Raw genomic sequence first — 13,413 nt, 5'->3', positions numbered from 1 at the left:
ATAAGGATCTCTAAGATTTATAAAATGAAAGTCAATTTTCATTTTAATCAAAAGGTAGAACAGCAAATGAGCTTACCCCAAACCTAACGTAACCCTTTGGAAACTAAAACTAATGTTTTGCATATAATTTCCTGCAAATGGATTTTCTGACCTTATTTAAAATTTCTAGTACTAGGGAACACCTTGGGCCAAAGACTAAACGGATTTCAATGTTTACAAATAGGAAAAACAAAATTGTTTATTCTTTCATTTTTTAAAATAAAATATAGGGTCTAATCCTAGTCTTAGAGAATGGTTGAAACAGTGATTTTAATTGACCTCAAAGCGTTATCCAGTTAAGATTCTCTCAGTAGGCTTATAGCTAACCTCACATTTTTCATCAATGCCTTCATGGTAAGAACTACAGAGTCTCTGTCATTTTCCTTCTAATTCTGCAATTGGTTTGAAGCCATCCACTCATGTGAACTCTTTATAAAGCATAAAGGGCCGTCGCTGACATCATTAGAACTCTCCCAGAAAATATCAGACTTGACTAAGCAGGGAGTCAGGCAAGGAGACAGGAGGAAAAGAAAAATAAATGAGGAAGGAAAGTCATCCCTTATTGACCAGTGTCCTAGGTCCCCTGCTGAAAGCCTCCAATAGGATGAGCCCCTTGTACAGAGGGGGCTGCCATTGGGCAGAGTGTAAAGGTCACTCAAGTCCACAGCAGAGTCAAGGTCAGAACCTACATCTTCTGACTCCAAGATCACTGATCCACTTACTAGACCTAAGCCCCAGTTCTGGAAGAAGAAAGAAGGCGTGTTGAATATATATTTCTAAAAATAATAGCACACTTTTATACTAAATACTTGATTTAAATATACCTGAGGGCTTCCCTGGTGGCGCAGTGGTTGAGAATCTGCCTGCTAATGCAGGGGACATGGGTTCGAGCCCTGGTCTGGGAAGATCCCACATGCTGCGGAGCAACTGGGCCCGTGAGCCACAACTGCTGAGCTTGCGCGTCTGGAGCCTGTGCCCCGCCATGGGAGGGGCCGCGATAGTGAGAGGCCCGCGCACCGCAATGAAGAGTGGCCCCCGCACCGCGATGAAGAGTGGCCCCCGCTTGCCGCAACTAGAGAAAGCCCTCGCACGAAACGAAGACCCAACACAGCTAAAAATAAATAAATAAATAAATAGAGTAGCTATTAATTTAAAATATATATATATCTGAAAACGTGTTAGTAGGTTCAAAGTTATTACTAAAACCTACTGCATACAAACAGAAAGTAAAATGCTTATCCCTCCAAATGAGTGAGTGTATATGCCTATAGTATTCCCTTACGAAAACAACTGATTCATAAGAAACTCTACATCAGTGTATATGTGCTTCTGTGTGTTACTGAATATAACACTTTCTATGTATATATATTTGGAACTAATCAAAAACTTTATATATAATATATATAACACTTTATATATATATATATATATAAAGTTTTTGATTAGTTCCACATATAGATACAGTACAAATATAAAATGGTCATAAAAGTTAGAAAACAGAAAACTTGAGGTGACTGTTCCCTTTCTTTATCAAATGTGAGTAGTAACCCTTAAGTATTTATATCCAACACTATAGCATGGCCAACATGCCCAGTTGATTACTACGCTACAGCAAAACTGATGTATTACCATCATTTTTAACCATCATACAACATGTTACCAAAAAGAAATCCAAATCCTGCACTGCGAATTCTTACTGCATAAAATAAAATGAGTAACTTGTAAAAAGTCCCATCTGAAGCTTTCACAATGTACCAGGAGTTCAGGCACATTATGTATTCAGGAGAGTTAGCCAAAGCTATTAACTCATCAACAGTGCATTACCTGATGAAATTCTTCTACATTAGCTAAGCAGGAACATGACATCATTTCTATTTTTACTATTTATGTCATAGGCCATATTTTTGTCCTGTGAATTTTTTCAGACCAATTTCTTTCAAGATTTACATTTAAAGAAATAGTTTGTAATAAACCACAAATACGGAATATTAATCTATGGGGTACTGTGAAAAATGGCAAAGACTTCCTCAAAATTCATCTTTTAATACCATCAAAATGAATTTTTCAAATTTACCTCTGATGTTTGCCTATTGTGGCAGAGACCACTAAATGCCCTCTCATTGTATATTCTCTTCCTCCACAGTAAAATAAAAAGACCCTTTTAGCTGGGCAAATGGCCACTTTGAATAAGGACATTTCTAGCAATCCGTGTAGCTGGATATAGCCATGTGGCTAAGTTCTAACCATAGAATGTAACCAAAGGTGGAGGAATAACTTCCAAAATATGTCATTAAAGTGAATGTGTACATCCTTGTTCAACCATTCCACCTTCCTGCTGAACGGAAGCCAAATTAGATGGCTGATGCTCCAGCAGCCATTTTGGACCATGAGGCAGAAGTCTTGTCTCTAAGGATAGCATGGCAAAACGATGAAGAGTGTGGATCCCTGGCACTGTGAACATCCACCCCTACATTGACCAACTGTGAACACCTATTATCAGACACAGAAAAACTTAATTTTGTTGAAGTCACTGTTATTTTGGGTTCTCTGTCTGTCAAGAAAAAAATAATAAAAAATGAAAAACTTATCTCTACTGTTTTTGCCCCATAAAACACTCATTTTTAATATAATATTATACTTTAGAGAAAGTACTGCTTGCTACGTATATTTTACCATTAATTTTAAAAATCAGGGAAAAAAGCAGATTGTAACAGTAGGATCTAGCACTAACCTGGAACATAGTAGATAATGATTTTGTTTTTAATAAATGAATAGTTTCTGTTCTGTGTCATTATCAGCTTTGCAGCAGCATGGCTTCCATTATTTTAAATTGCAAATATATAGTCCTTGAGCTTCATTATGAGGTGTAAGTTTTAGAACTAATTTTTAGATTCTATTCATCCTACCAACACTTTTTCCCCATTGGGAATATGTATGTTAAGTTCCAAATATATATTTAAGTTGTGGTAGTTCTGCATATCATTTCATAAAATTAGAGAACTATAGAACTGCAGAACCAGTAGTTCAAAACTCAACTCAGCATGATAAAACAATAGTAACATTACATTAACTACAGGGTTAGCACCAAAACCCTGCATTTGTTTCTTTATCCCTTCCTTCATTCCTTCAAGAAAAGTGTATTGATTACCTACCTTGAGCAAGTTACTAAACAAGACTTAAAATAAATATAAAACATGATTCTTGTCCTCTGGGAGCTTACTGTCTAATGAAAAAATAGAATGGGTGTACAAAGAGCAGCCATAGGCAGTTTTAACAACTGTGGAGTAAGACTTCTCAGCTGAATAGAAAAAAAATCACATGGCAGGGAAGTTTTTATTACAGTTATCTCTCTGCAGGCTTCTCAGGTAAGTATAGTAATTATACATACATATAATATATAACAAATATAATATATACCTATATACATATATGTGTGCATATACATACACATAAAGAGTAGAATATTACTTATGGATGGACTAATGGTTGGGGTTACGTTCCAAAGTCGGGCATAAGGCAAACATCACTCATGATTTAAAGTCCCCTTGACAACTCCTTACACGGCCCATAAAGTACAGTGCATTTGATTTTGTGTATGCCTCTAATTCTTCATTAATCAGTGATTCTCTGTGGCTCTTAGTTCTTCATTCTTTTTGTAGACACCCCAATGGTGTCTACAAACAAGAGTTTCCCTTTTCTGTCAATAGTTGGGAAACCCTAAAATTATTCACACATTCTTTCCTTCTAACAGGTACTGATAGTTTCAGGACTGGATAGCATCCTTTGCCTATAAGATTATTTTAAGAGTTTTTTCACTCTTTTTTTTCATGCCTTCCCCACTTCCAAGGTGTGTGGTTAAATGTGTGTAACTGAAATACACAGATGAGACTTCACTACGAGATTACAGTTATATTGCACGCGTGGAATTGCCCTACTTACACTGCCTCTATTTCTTCACTTGCCCTACCACTGTTCTGCCCACAAAGCTAATGCTGTTGGAACAAGGGGCAGGAACAAACAAAGCAGGGGTAAATTCAAGTCCAGCAGGTGAAAATGATCCCTTCTCACCTGGCCATGCCCCTCACCCCAGTGGTTTTCAATATGTGGTCCACTGACCTCTGCAAGAGAACCGACTAGAACACTTGGTAAAGGCAGATTTCTCAATCCTAGCCCAAATACACAGACTCTTGTGCATGGAGCCCAAGAATCTGCATTTTATAAACAATCCAGTAATCACCTTATGACCAGTAGAGCTGAGACTCACTAATTATTACTACTAGCTGTGGAAGAGACAGAAAAATGAGAGACTTTCAATAGGGAACCCACTTGTTTCAGGTAGAAGAAGATGAATGTCTACTGTATATGAGGACTGAACCAGTTTTCACAGCAAAAGCTATATTATCAATTGCATTATAAATTAAAATGTCTTTCTTTTTTTTCCATAAATTTACATTTATGTGGGTCATCTGAAAGATTATTATTGGTTCATCAGCTAAGCTATAGTAAATAATAAATACGATTATTATTACCCGAAGAAGGAATATAAGTCTTAGAGTTTAGCTCAATGTAATGCAACAATAAAACAGAAAACATCTTCTGTGTACCAAGTACCTTCCTAGCACTATGCCAGGTGCTGTACTAATTATGCCGATAATTAAGTCTACATGTTTAAACATCTTCAGGAAAGAAAGAAACAAAAAAAATGTATATGTGCAAATTCTTGAATCCATTCATTCTCGACAGAATTTCAAATCAGATTGGGAAGGGTCTTTCTGAGCAGCCCTGGGTTTGAAGGGAAATGCCAGGGCTGTCTCTCTGGGCAGCAGCTTTGGATGTTAAAAGTGCTGGAGGGAAAATCAGCAAGAGCTATGCAGAGTTAATTGGAGCCCTTTGCAACTAGTCTAAAGATACACTGGAGTCATAACTGCAGGGCTTTCTACCCTGAGGCTCCAGCTGAGAAAATGAACTTTCAAGAACTCCCTGCTCTGAACCCTGCCCTTCGGAGGGCACAGAATCCAGACTCTGGATGGGCCCAAAGGGGCCCATTTGTACCTGAGTGGGGCTGTTAACCCTTGGACTCTCCATGCTACTGGGATTTATCACATTTAATCCTCCAGTAGCCAAATTCATGAATGGTAAATATTCACGCTTCTATTGTTCCAGCTCTCTTAGTTAATATTCATCTTTTTTTTTTTTTCTTTTGCTTTCTGCATTTTGTAAGTCTGACCATAATTTCCCATTTCTTCCCAAGATTCATTTCACTTAATTTTTTGTTGTCCTGTGATTTTCCTTTGCTAATTTTATTACTTACTTTTAATAGCTCATCATTTTTATATAGGCATTTCTCTTTCTTTTTTTTTTTTTTTTTTTGTCCTATATTTGCAAGTTGCAGTTGGGAGGTGGAAGTTGTCATAAGAATTTCTGGTTAAAATTGAGACTTGATCACTGGTGTCAAACAGTGATCAGTGTTTGAACAGTGTTTCCCAATGCTGGCTGTACAACCGAGTTACCTGCTGACACTTTTAAAATACCAATACCCAGGCTATATTCTAAACCAAAAAGTTAGACACTGCAGGTGAGACCTGGACATCAATATTTTTTAAAGTTCCCCAGGTGGGTCAGTGTGCACCCATGGTAGAGAACTACTACCTTATAAGAATACCAAGGAAATGACCACAGGTTTGGAAATACCTGTAAGGGCAACAGGCAAAGACAAATGGACTACTTAAAGGAGATCCCAGGGCAAACCTGATCCTGAGCTGGGTACAAAACGCCCACAGGTTCTCAGCACTCCTCCTCGACCCAATACTGGGAAGAAAGAAGTTGACTTTTACCAATTGCTGTGAGGCTAATGCGAATTTATCCGAACTGAACCCCTCCTAATCCCAGTGAAGGTTTTTATTAACTGCAACTAGGTGCCCAGTAAAATGACTTGAAAATGATTTGATTTTCCTGAGCAAACACTCACTCTGAAGGTAAATTTAGGGATAGGGCAAGTGAACTGTGGAAGTGGGTGTGTGTGTGTCGGGGGGTGCATTTAACAAATGGGAAAAACATCTGTAACTCAAAAGGAACAAGAGAACATAGCACTCAAATTCCAGAAGACTATTCATGCTCTGGGGAGGATTTAATTCAGGAAAACTGTAAAATTTAAAAGTCATCAGTTTCATGCTATTAAGATCGAAAAGAACTTGGAATCCATTAAACAAGAGACAGAAGGTAAATGGCAAACAACAGAGATGAAAACTGACAATACTGAGAAGTAGGCAGAAATCAAAGTGAGTTGGATGAGGAACAAATGCAAATCATATAAAAGATTGACGTAGAGGGGCTTCCCTGGTGGCGCAGTGGTTAAGAATCTGCCTGCCAATATGCAGGGGACATGGGTTAGAGCCCTATTCCGGGAAGATCTCACATGCCACAGAGCAACTAAGCCCCTGCATCACAACTACTGAGCCTGCGCTCTAGGCCCCGCGAGCCACAACTACTGAGCCCACACGCTGCAACTACTGAAGCCTGCGTGCCTATAGCCTGTGCTCCACAACAAGAGAAGCCATCGCAGTGAGAGGCCCACACACCGCAACGAACAGGGGCTCCCGCTCGCCACAACTAGAGAAAGCCCGTGTGCAGCAACAAAGATCCAACACAGCCAAAAATAAAAGACAATAAATAAATTAAAAACAAAAAAGACTGAAGTAGAAGAATTGAGTACTCATCTCAGAAGATTCAAACAGCAGAATCAATACTGCCAAAATCAGAAAATGAAAAAGGAAAACAACTATAAAGCAAAAACCCAGAATTCAGAGACTGAATAGTATAAAGATAACAATTAATTCATTGAACATTTGCTATGTGCCTGTTTATGAGCAAAATATTCTATGGAGGTAATTCATTGTTTTTTTTATCTTTGCAACAATTCCATCACATGAAGGTTTTTACCCCCAGTTTATATATGAGGAAACTCCAATACAGTGATATGTTTTTAAATTTGCCTGAGATCAGACAGTTGATAAGTGACATAACTAGATTGATTTGACTCTGCAAGCTGTGTTCCGGGCTGCTAAAATGAGGAGGACAAACTGGGAAGAAATATACAATATTGGAAACTGTTATTTCTTACCAGAAGTAATGATGATATACACAATAGCAAACTTTCCAAGCCAAAGAAAGACCCAAATGTGAAGAAAGAAGAGCTCATTATATAACAGAAAAAAAATGTAATGAAAAGAAACCAACACATTTTATGATCACTTACTTGGTTAAGGACCCTATGTGAACCAACAAACCTAAATTGTCTTATACATCCAATATCAGTATTGTTCATTCAAATAAATACCACTCTAACAACCAAAAATTAAACATAAGAATCTCAACAAATGTTACCTCAGAAATGCTAAACGGGGGTTACTTTCAAGATCAATAGCAAAACTACTCATGAACTACTTTATTGTCCTCTCTCTTGGTACCTTGTTATCTCAACTAACTGGCAAAGCAGCTGCCACCAACCAATCTCCACACTCCTAACATCTCCACCAAATCCAGGTTTCTGGCTCTCTACTTTCTCACCCCTCCCCCCTCACTTTCTAGTATTCTTTTTTCTTTACTGTGAAATCTCTGACTTTGATCCTTACTCAGCCTGGCTTTGGGGCTTTTCAATTCACACTCCCCTCCCTCAATAGACTGATTCTTCACAATAAAAGTCCACCTGGCAGTACCAGAGTTCTTTACAATCTTTAAGATTCCCTCCTATGTACTTCCTTGTCTGTTCATTTCACAACTGTGAGCAACAGATACATCTTTAAAACACTTTGGGGGGAAGAAAGTTAAAGAATTCATAGTCGACACAGGCAAGAACAGAAATAAAGGAATAACAACAACAACAAAAAGTACTGAAACACAATAACAAACAAAACTGGAAAGCATGAAATATCATGACAGAAATAAGACCAATCGATTGTATAAATCATAAAAATGAATGTGAGTTTTAAACTCCCCTACTAAAATACAGAGAATTTTAAGTTGAATGTAAAACTAAATCAAACTAGATTCTATTTACAGAGATACACTTAAAGCAATGTGACTTTAAAGGTTAATATACAAATGATGAATGTAAAAGTAATAAGAAAAAGAAAAATACAAACAAAAAGCAAGTTACCAAAGAAACTGATAATTGACAAATCCAAGAAATTGACCAAGTTGCAATAATTGAGAGTTTTTCCTTAGCTTTTTACTCATTGGGTATATAAAAATAAATAACAGTTGGTCAGTGGTGCTCTAATTTTCTCCTCTCTGTACACCATTCACATGCTTGAAATATCCTACAGTAACATCCAATAGTTTATTGTACTGGTTTTCAATCTCAGGGGTACTCTACTCCAGAAAGATATCCTTCAGAATCTGCGCAAGGCTGGTGTAATTTGAGAAGACTCCCTGCCCTGTTTCTGATTTGATCTTACCTCAAATTTAGAATGACTAATTCAGAGGATATGCATTTTATATATATATATATATATATATATATATATATATAATCAATATGGTATATCTAATATAAACAAATATTAGTCTACCCTGAATGGCGAGGATAGGTTTTTTTTTTCATATTACCCATAGAAAACTAACAAAAACATTTAAAGATGTTATATTAACTATAGAAAATGTTCTTTAAAATCTGCACATAAAAATGTAAATCAAAATAAATGAAAAACGGGGGTGTTGCCACACATAAGGCAAACATAAGTATAATATTCTTCATACGTCAAGAGATATTTAAATCAATGAGAAAAATGTGACTCCTCCAATAGAAAAATTGAGGATGAAATGTGCTAGGCATGTCATAAAAGAAGTACAAATTACCAGTAAACAATGAAAATACTTAATGCCTCTAGTAATCTAAATTTGAGGTAAGATCAAATTAAAGTAATATTCTGATATATTTGGAAAATTTACAAAGTTTCTTTTACATGTAACACTTGTCAACTAGGATGAAATGAAAAATAAAATTTTGCATTCTGCTTGCTGGTGGAGTATAATTTGTACAGTCTTTTTGGCAATTATTTGGCAACATAAAAATAACTATCCTTTGTTAAGAAATTACGATATGTTAAGCACTGTGCTACGTGCTTTAAAAACATCTGATAGCTAACATTTATACAGTGCGATCTGATCCGTGTGTCACGTGCGGTCCTGTGTGCTTTACATATACATGGATTCATTTCATCCTCACAGGTATCCTATGAGGTGGGTAGTTATTTCATTCTCAGTTTACCCATATGGAATCAAAAGCAGAGAGATGTTAATTAATTTGTCCAAGTTTACACAGCTGAAAATTGTTAGACTTGGAATATCATCTCACTTAATATCTTTAATATTCTTCTGAGGTTAATATTATTCTCACATTTCATAGATTAAGACACTAGAAAAAGATCCAGGAGAATACATAATTTCCCCAAAGTCACAGGGAGGGTAGGCACCAGAGATTTGCATCAATGTCTGCTTGACCTCAAAGTCCAAGACTGACTAATGCTTTAAGAGAATTTGACCTAGTTGTTCCATTTCAAGGGGTTTATCCTACCGTCACTGTCAGGAATTCTTCCAAAGATTTACATACAGACTTTTAAAAAATCATATTAATTATAACAGCAAAAGTTGGAAATCCAGAAAATAAGAGGAGACTGAGACAAAATGAATTTGGGAGAGAGGCAATGGAAAGCAACTGAAGAATTCTAAAGAGAGAGCCACGATGTTTGGTTGCGCAGTGGATTAGAATCATGGGCGGGGGTCGGGGGGGCGGTGTTCATGAGAAAGAAGAGTACTGTAGTTATCCAGGTAAGAGATTGGAATGGTTTGGCTTGGACAGTAGATATGGGAGAGACGGATCAATTTAGCACATAGTTTAGAAAATGGAATCAATAAACATGGATACATGAGGTATGAACAGAATGTAAAAGTTGAGAAAAATTCTCAAGCTTAATTAACTGGGTGGCTGGAGGTGTCATTTATTTATATTGGGAATGCAGGAGGAGCAGGACTTCAGGTTTGGAGATGGTAAATTTAGAGATTATGAGAAATCAATTGGAAATGTCAATTTTTCCAAATGTCTGCTGGATACACACATTTGGAAGTCTGGGTAGGACGTGCATTTAGGAGTCAATAGTGTTTGTAGGATACTGGATGCTTTGTGAGTCGATGATTTTCCTGGAGCAAGATTGTAGGGAAAAAAAATTAGCAAAAGAGAGAGAGAAAAGGTCCCGGATCTAAACCCTGCGGTTCTCCAAAATGCAGAGTTAAGCTTCAGAGGGAGTGGGCAAAGGACACTGAGGAAAGGGATCCCAGAACCAGAAGGGTCAGAGAAGGGAAGAAATATTTCAAGAGACAGTAAAAAATCCACGGTGTAGAATGCTATCGACCTGTGGAGACCAGGACTGTAAAGTGTTCTTTGGATATTTAAACACGGAAGTTGCTGGTGTCCTCAGCAAGGCAAGTGAGTGGAAGGCAGACCGCGTGAAGAAATGGGAGCCGCGCCACAGATGCTTCTTGGTAGAGGCACGTTTGGGAAGAGAAGAGAGGGCACAATAGCTGGATGGGACTTTAGATCAAAGGAAGATTTTTGTCATTGCTTTGGGTTTGTTTGTGTTTAACAATGGGTGTTGACAGATGGAGTCTGAACGACCTTGGGCAGAATCCAGCTGGGCAGTGGCTCTAACTTTGGCATGCACCAGCATCACAAGAGGAGGGCTTGTTAAAATGGGGATTGCTGAGCTCTACCCTACAGCTTCTGATTCAGCAGGTGTGGGCGGCCTGGAGAATTTGCATTAATAAAAAGGTCCCAGGTGAGGCTGTTGATACAGATCCAAGGACCACACTTTGTGAACAACTGCAGGAGACAGAGGTTAAAAATATGTGAGAGGAAGAGAGACCACCAGTAACAGGTCTAAAAAGGCGAGAGGAGTTGGGGTCCAGAGGACTTTTGAAGATTTTATTTTTGATAGGATAAGGGAAGCTCTGTGAAAATAGGAAGGAAAAGTGAGGAAGGTAAAAAGTAAAAATAATAATGATGGCAAATGCCTATTATACGCCCAAAGCCTTTTAAAATGTTTTAGCATTCATTAATTCACTTAACCCCTAACAACAACCCTATCAGTCAAAAAAAATGCAACTAATGCATATATTTGATAGTAAGAAAGTGACAGAAATTCTTTATGATACATTCTGGAGTTTTTTTGGTATCTAAGATGATCTAGTATATAAGACTATCAGCTGAGTGCGATAAGGAAGGCAGGTTAGCATTTAGATAGTTTGGAAAAATATAAAATATTTAATGAGGAGAATGGGAGAAGGAAATTACAGACATATGGTAGGATTGGTGTCATTACTGAGTGTCCATCTGAAAATGGGGATTGAGACTTTTTAGTGATAAATTGCTCATTGTTTTCCAGCCCACTTAGCTGCAATGCGCAGCCTGGGCAAAGGCTTAATCGGATTGGGTTTTTATCGGATGGGTAAAATAAGGGAGGAAGGAAGTGAAAGATACCAGTTTCTGTTTTGTTTGTTTTGTTTTTTTAATTGGTTGTATATTTGGGCTGTAGATTCTAAGGAATCTAAACAAAATGAAGTAAAGTTTGAAAGAGTTGACCGATAGATGTGTTAGAAAGACAAGGCTACTTTAAAATCCATCAGATTTGTCAAGTTATGAAAGTCTTTGACAGAGGAAAAATACTTTTTTCTATTAAATTTGTTGATGCGTTTTACTTTTTTTTTTCGTCAAAGGCTTAAATTTGACTTTCCATTTAAATGGGTCTTAACATTTCATGAGGCTGAAAACTGCTGTCTTACGACACGTGCGGGACTTTGAGCACGGCACCTTGCGTGATGTGCCTGAGTGTATTTCACTCCAGCCGCTCTGCACGGTGTGCGTGCCGCACCGTGAGAAATTGATTCGCTGGTTTGCCAGTCAAACTGCTGGTGCTCTAGTACTCCTCTACCTTGCCATAATTAGGTTTAGTCAACAATTTTACAATAAATAGCGGTGCTGTGAACTTGGGCTAGTCCCAACGAGTGAAGTTTTGCATGATGAGATAGGTCACTGGTCCCATATGTATACGTAGGATTGCTAAAAGATACATCTTTTTAGGATGTATAAAGATCCTAGGTACAAGGATCTGATTAAAGGCACGAGGGCCCTGTGACCTAATCTTTTGGGGATGGCGAGAATATCATCCTTGTAATGAAGCTATCCATAAGAGCCCATAACCATTATGGAATTATCCTTTCCATCCTAGGTGGATAGAGGTGTCCATATCATTAGATGATCCTTGTTGTTTTGAATCAGGCAAAATATAGGAATCTTTAATGCGTTGGGGAAAAAGCCTTGAAGGACGTTTTTATTTAAAGTCAAACCAAAAAGAAAATTAATAAGACCTACTCCCTTGAGGAGTCGCCTTTACCTGTGAAGGTGCTGGTATCAACAAGCTCAGAGCTGGCAGAGGGCAGGCGGGGTGGACCGGGAGAATCTTCACTGTAGGCTCTCAAAATGTACTTCTCAATTACGCCTCTAACCACAACAAGTTCATCCCAGGTCACCTCGATGCTATAGCCGTTTATGCTGCGGACTCTTGAGGGAGTTGGCACACTTTGTGGAGCTGTGAAAGGATAAAAGAGAAAATAGGCAAAACGGCAGTTCTGAGAAGACTATTGCTCCTATTCTTCACTTTTAATGGCCGCAGTAAATCAGACTCAACCATTAGCATAAATACAATTTATTAGAGTTGTAACTTTTCAGCACGGATTTAATATGACTGCACATCTTGAGCCATTCAGTTTAAGCGATATTTCAAAACCATCAAAACTCCATCGACATCACGTTCTTTCAAGCCTAGTCCAGGGTTTCCAAAAACATTTAATGTATCCGACATGTTTTAAACATCACTCATAAAGAAGGAGGTGGATGGTAGGCAGATAACAAGTTCAAACAATATAATGATGTACCCCTTTGAAGCAAGATAATTAGACTGTTATTATACACAGTGGTTTGACACTTTTATATTGTCGATGTATTAGCCAAAAAATATCACAAATGTGGTGATTGTATTGTACTTGAAGGTCTGATCCCGTTTGCCAAATTCAATTGTTTTTCCAACTAATTTTAAAAAAGCAAAGTTCTACCAGATAGGATATATTCCTAATTGCCTTTAGGCGGGGTAGAGGAGCTGGTGCCCTTGAGATTCTACAAAATCATTTTCTTTGCAGCATCACAAAATAACACCACCAAACGAGGCAAATTTAAAGGAACTTGCTGCAAAGCCTCACTTATAAGCCAAATCCCCTAATTTAAAAAATCTATAACCTGTCATTATTTATTAGATATTTCTATGG

At 37.7% G+C, this 13,413-nt stretch overlaps 1 protein-coding gene across 1 annotated transcript in view; it reads right to left on the bottom strand.

Moving 5' to 3' along the window:
* USH2A (usherin) overlaps positions 1-13,413 on the bottom strand; it is a 795,295-nt gene that overhangs the window by 436,430 nt on the left and 345,452 nt on the right. The window contains exon 29 of the mRNA XM_068538548.1: positions 12,486-12,680. Coding sequence (XP_068394649.1) covers positions 12,486-12,680 — 195 coding nt within the window. The remainder of the gene's footprint in view (positions 1-12,485; positions 12,681-13,413) is intronic.

Source organism: Eschrichtius robustus, chromosome 3 (assembly GCF_028021215.1).
Source record: "Eschrichtius robustus isolate mEscRob2 chromosome 3, mEscRob2.pri, whole genome shotgun sequence".
In the NCBI taxonomy this organism is placed as follows: domain Eukaryota; kingdom Metazoa; phylum Chordata; class Mammalia; order Artiodactyla; family Eschrichtiidae; genus Eschrichtius; species Eschrichtius robustus.
The sequence above is the reverse complement of the archived record's forward strand: the minus strand, read 5'-3'. Positions and strand labels throughout refer to the sequence as shown.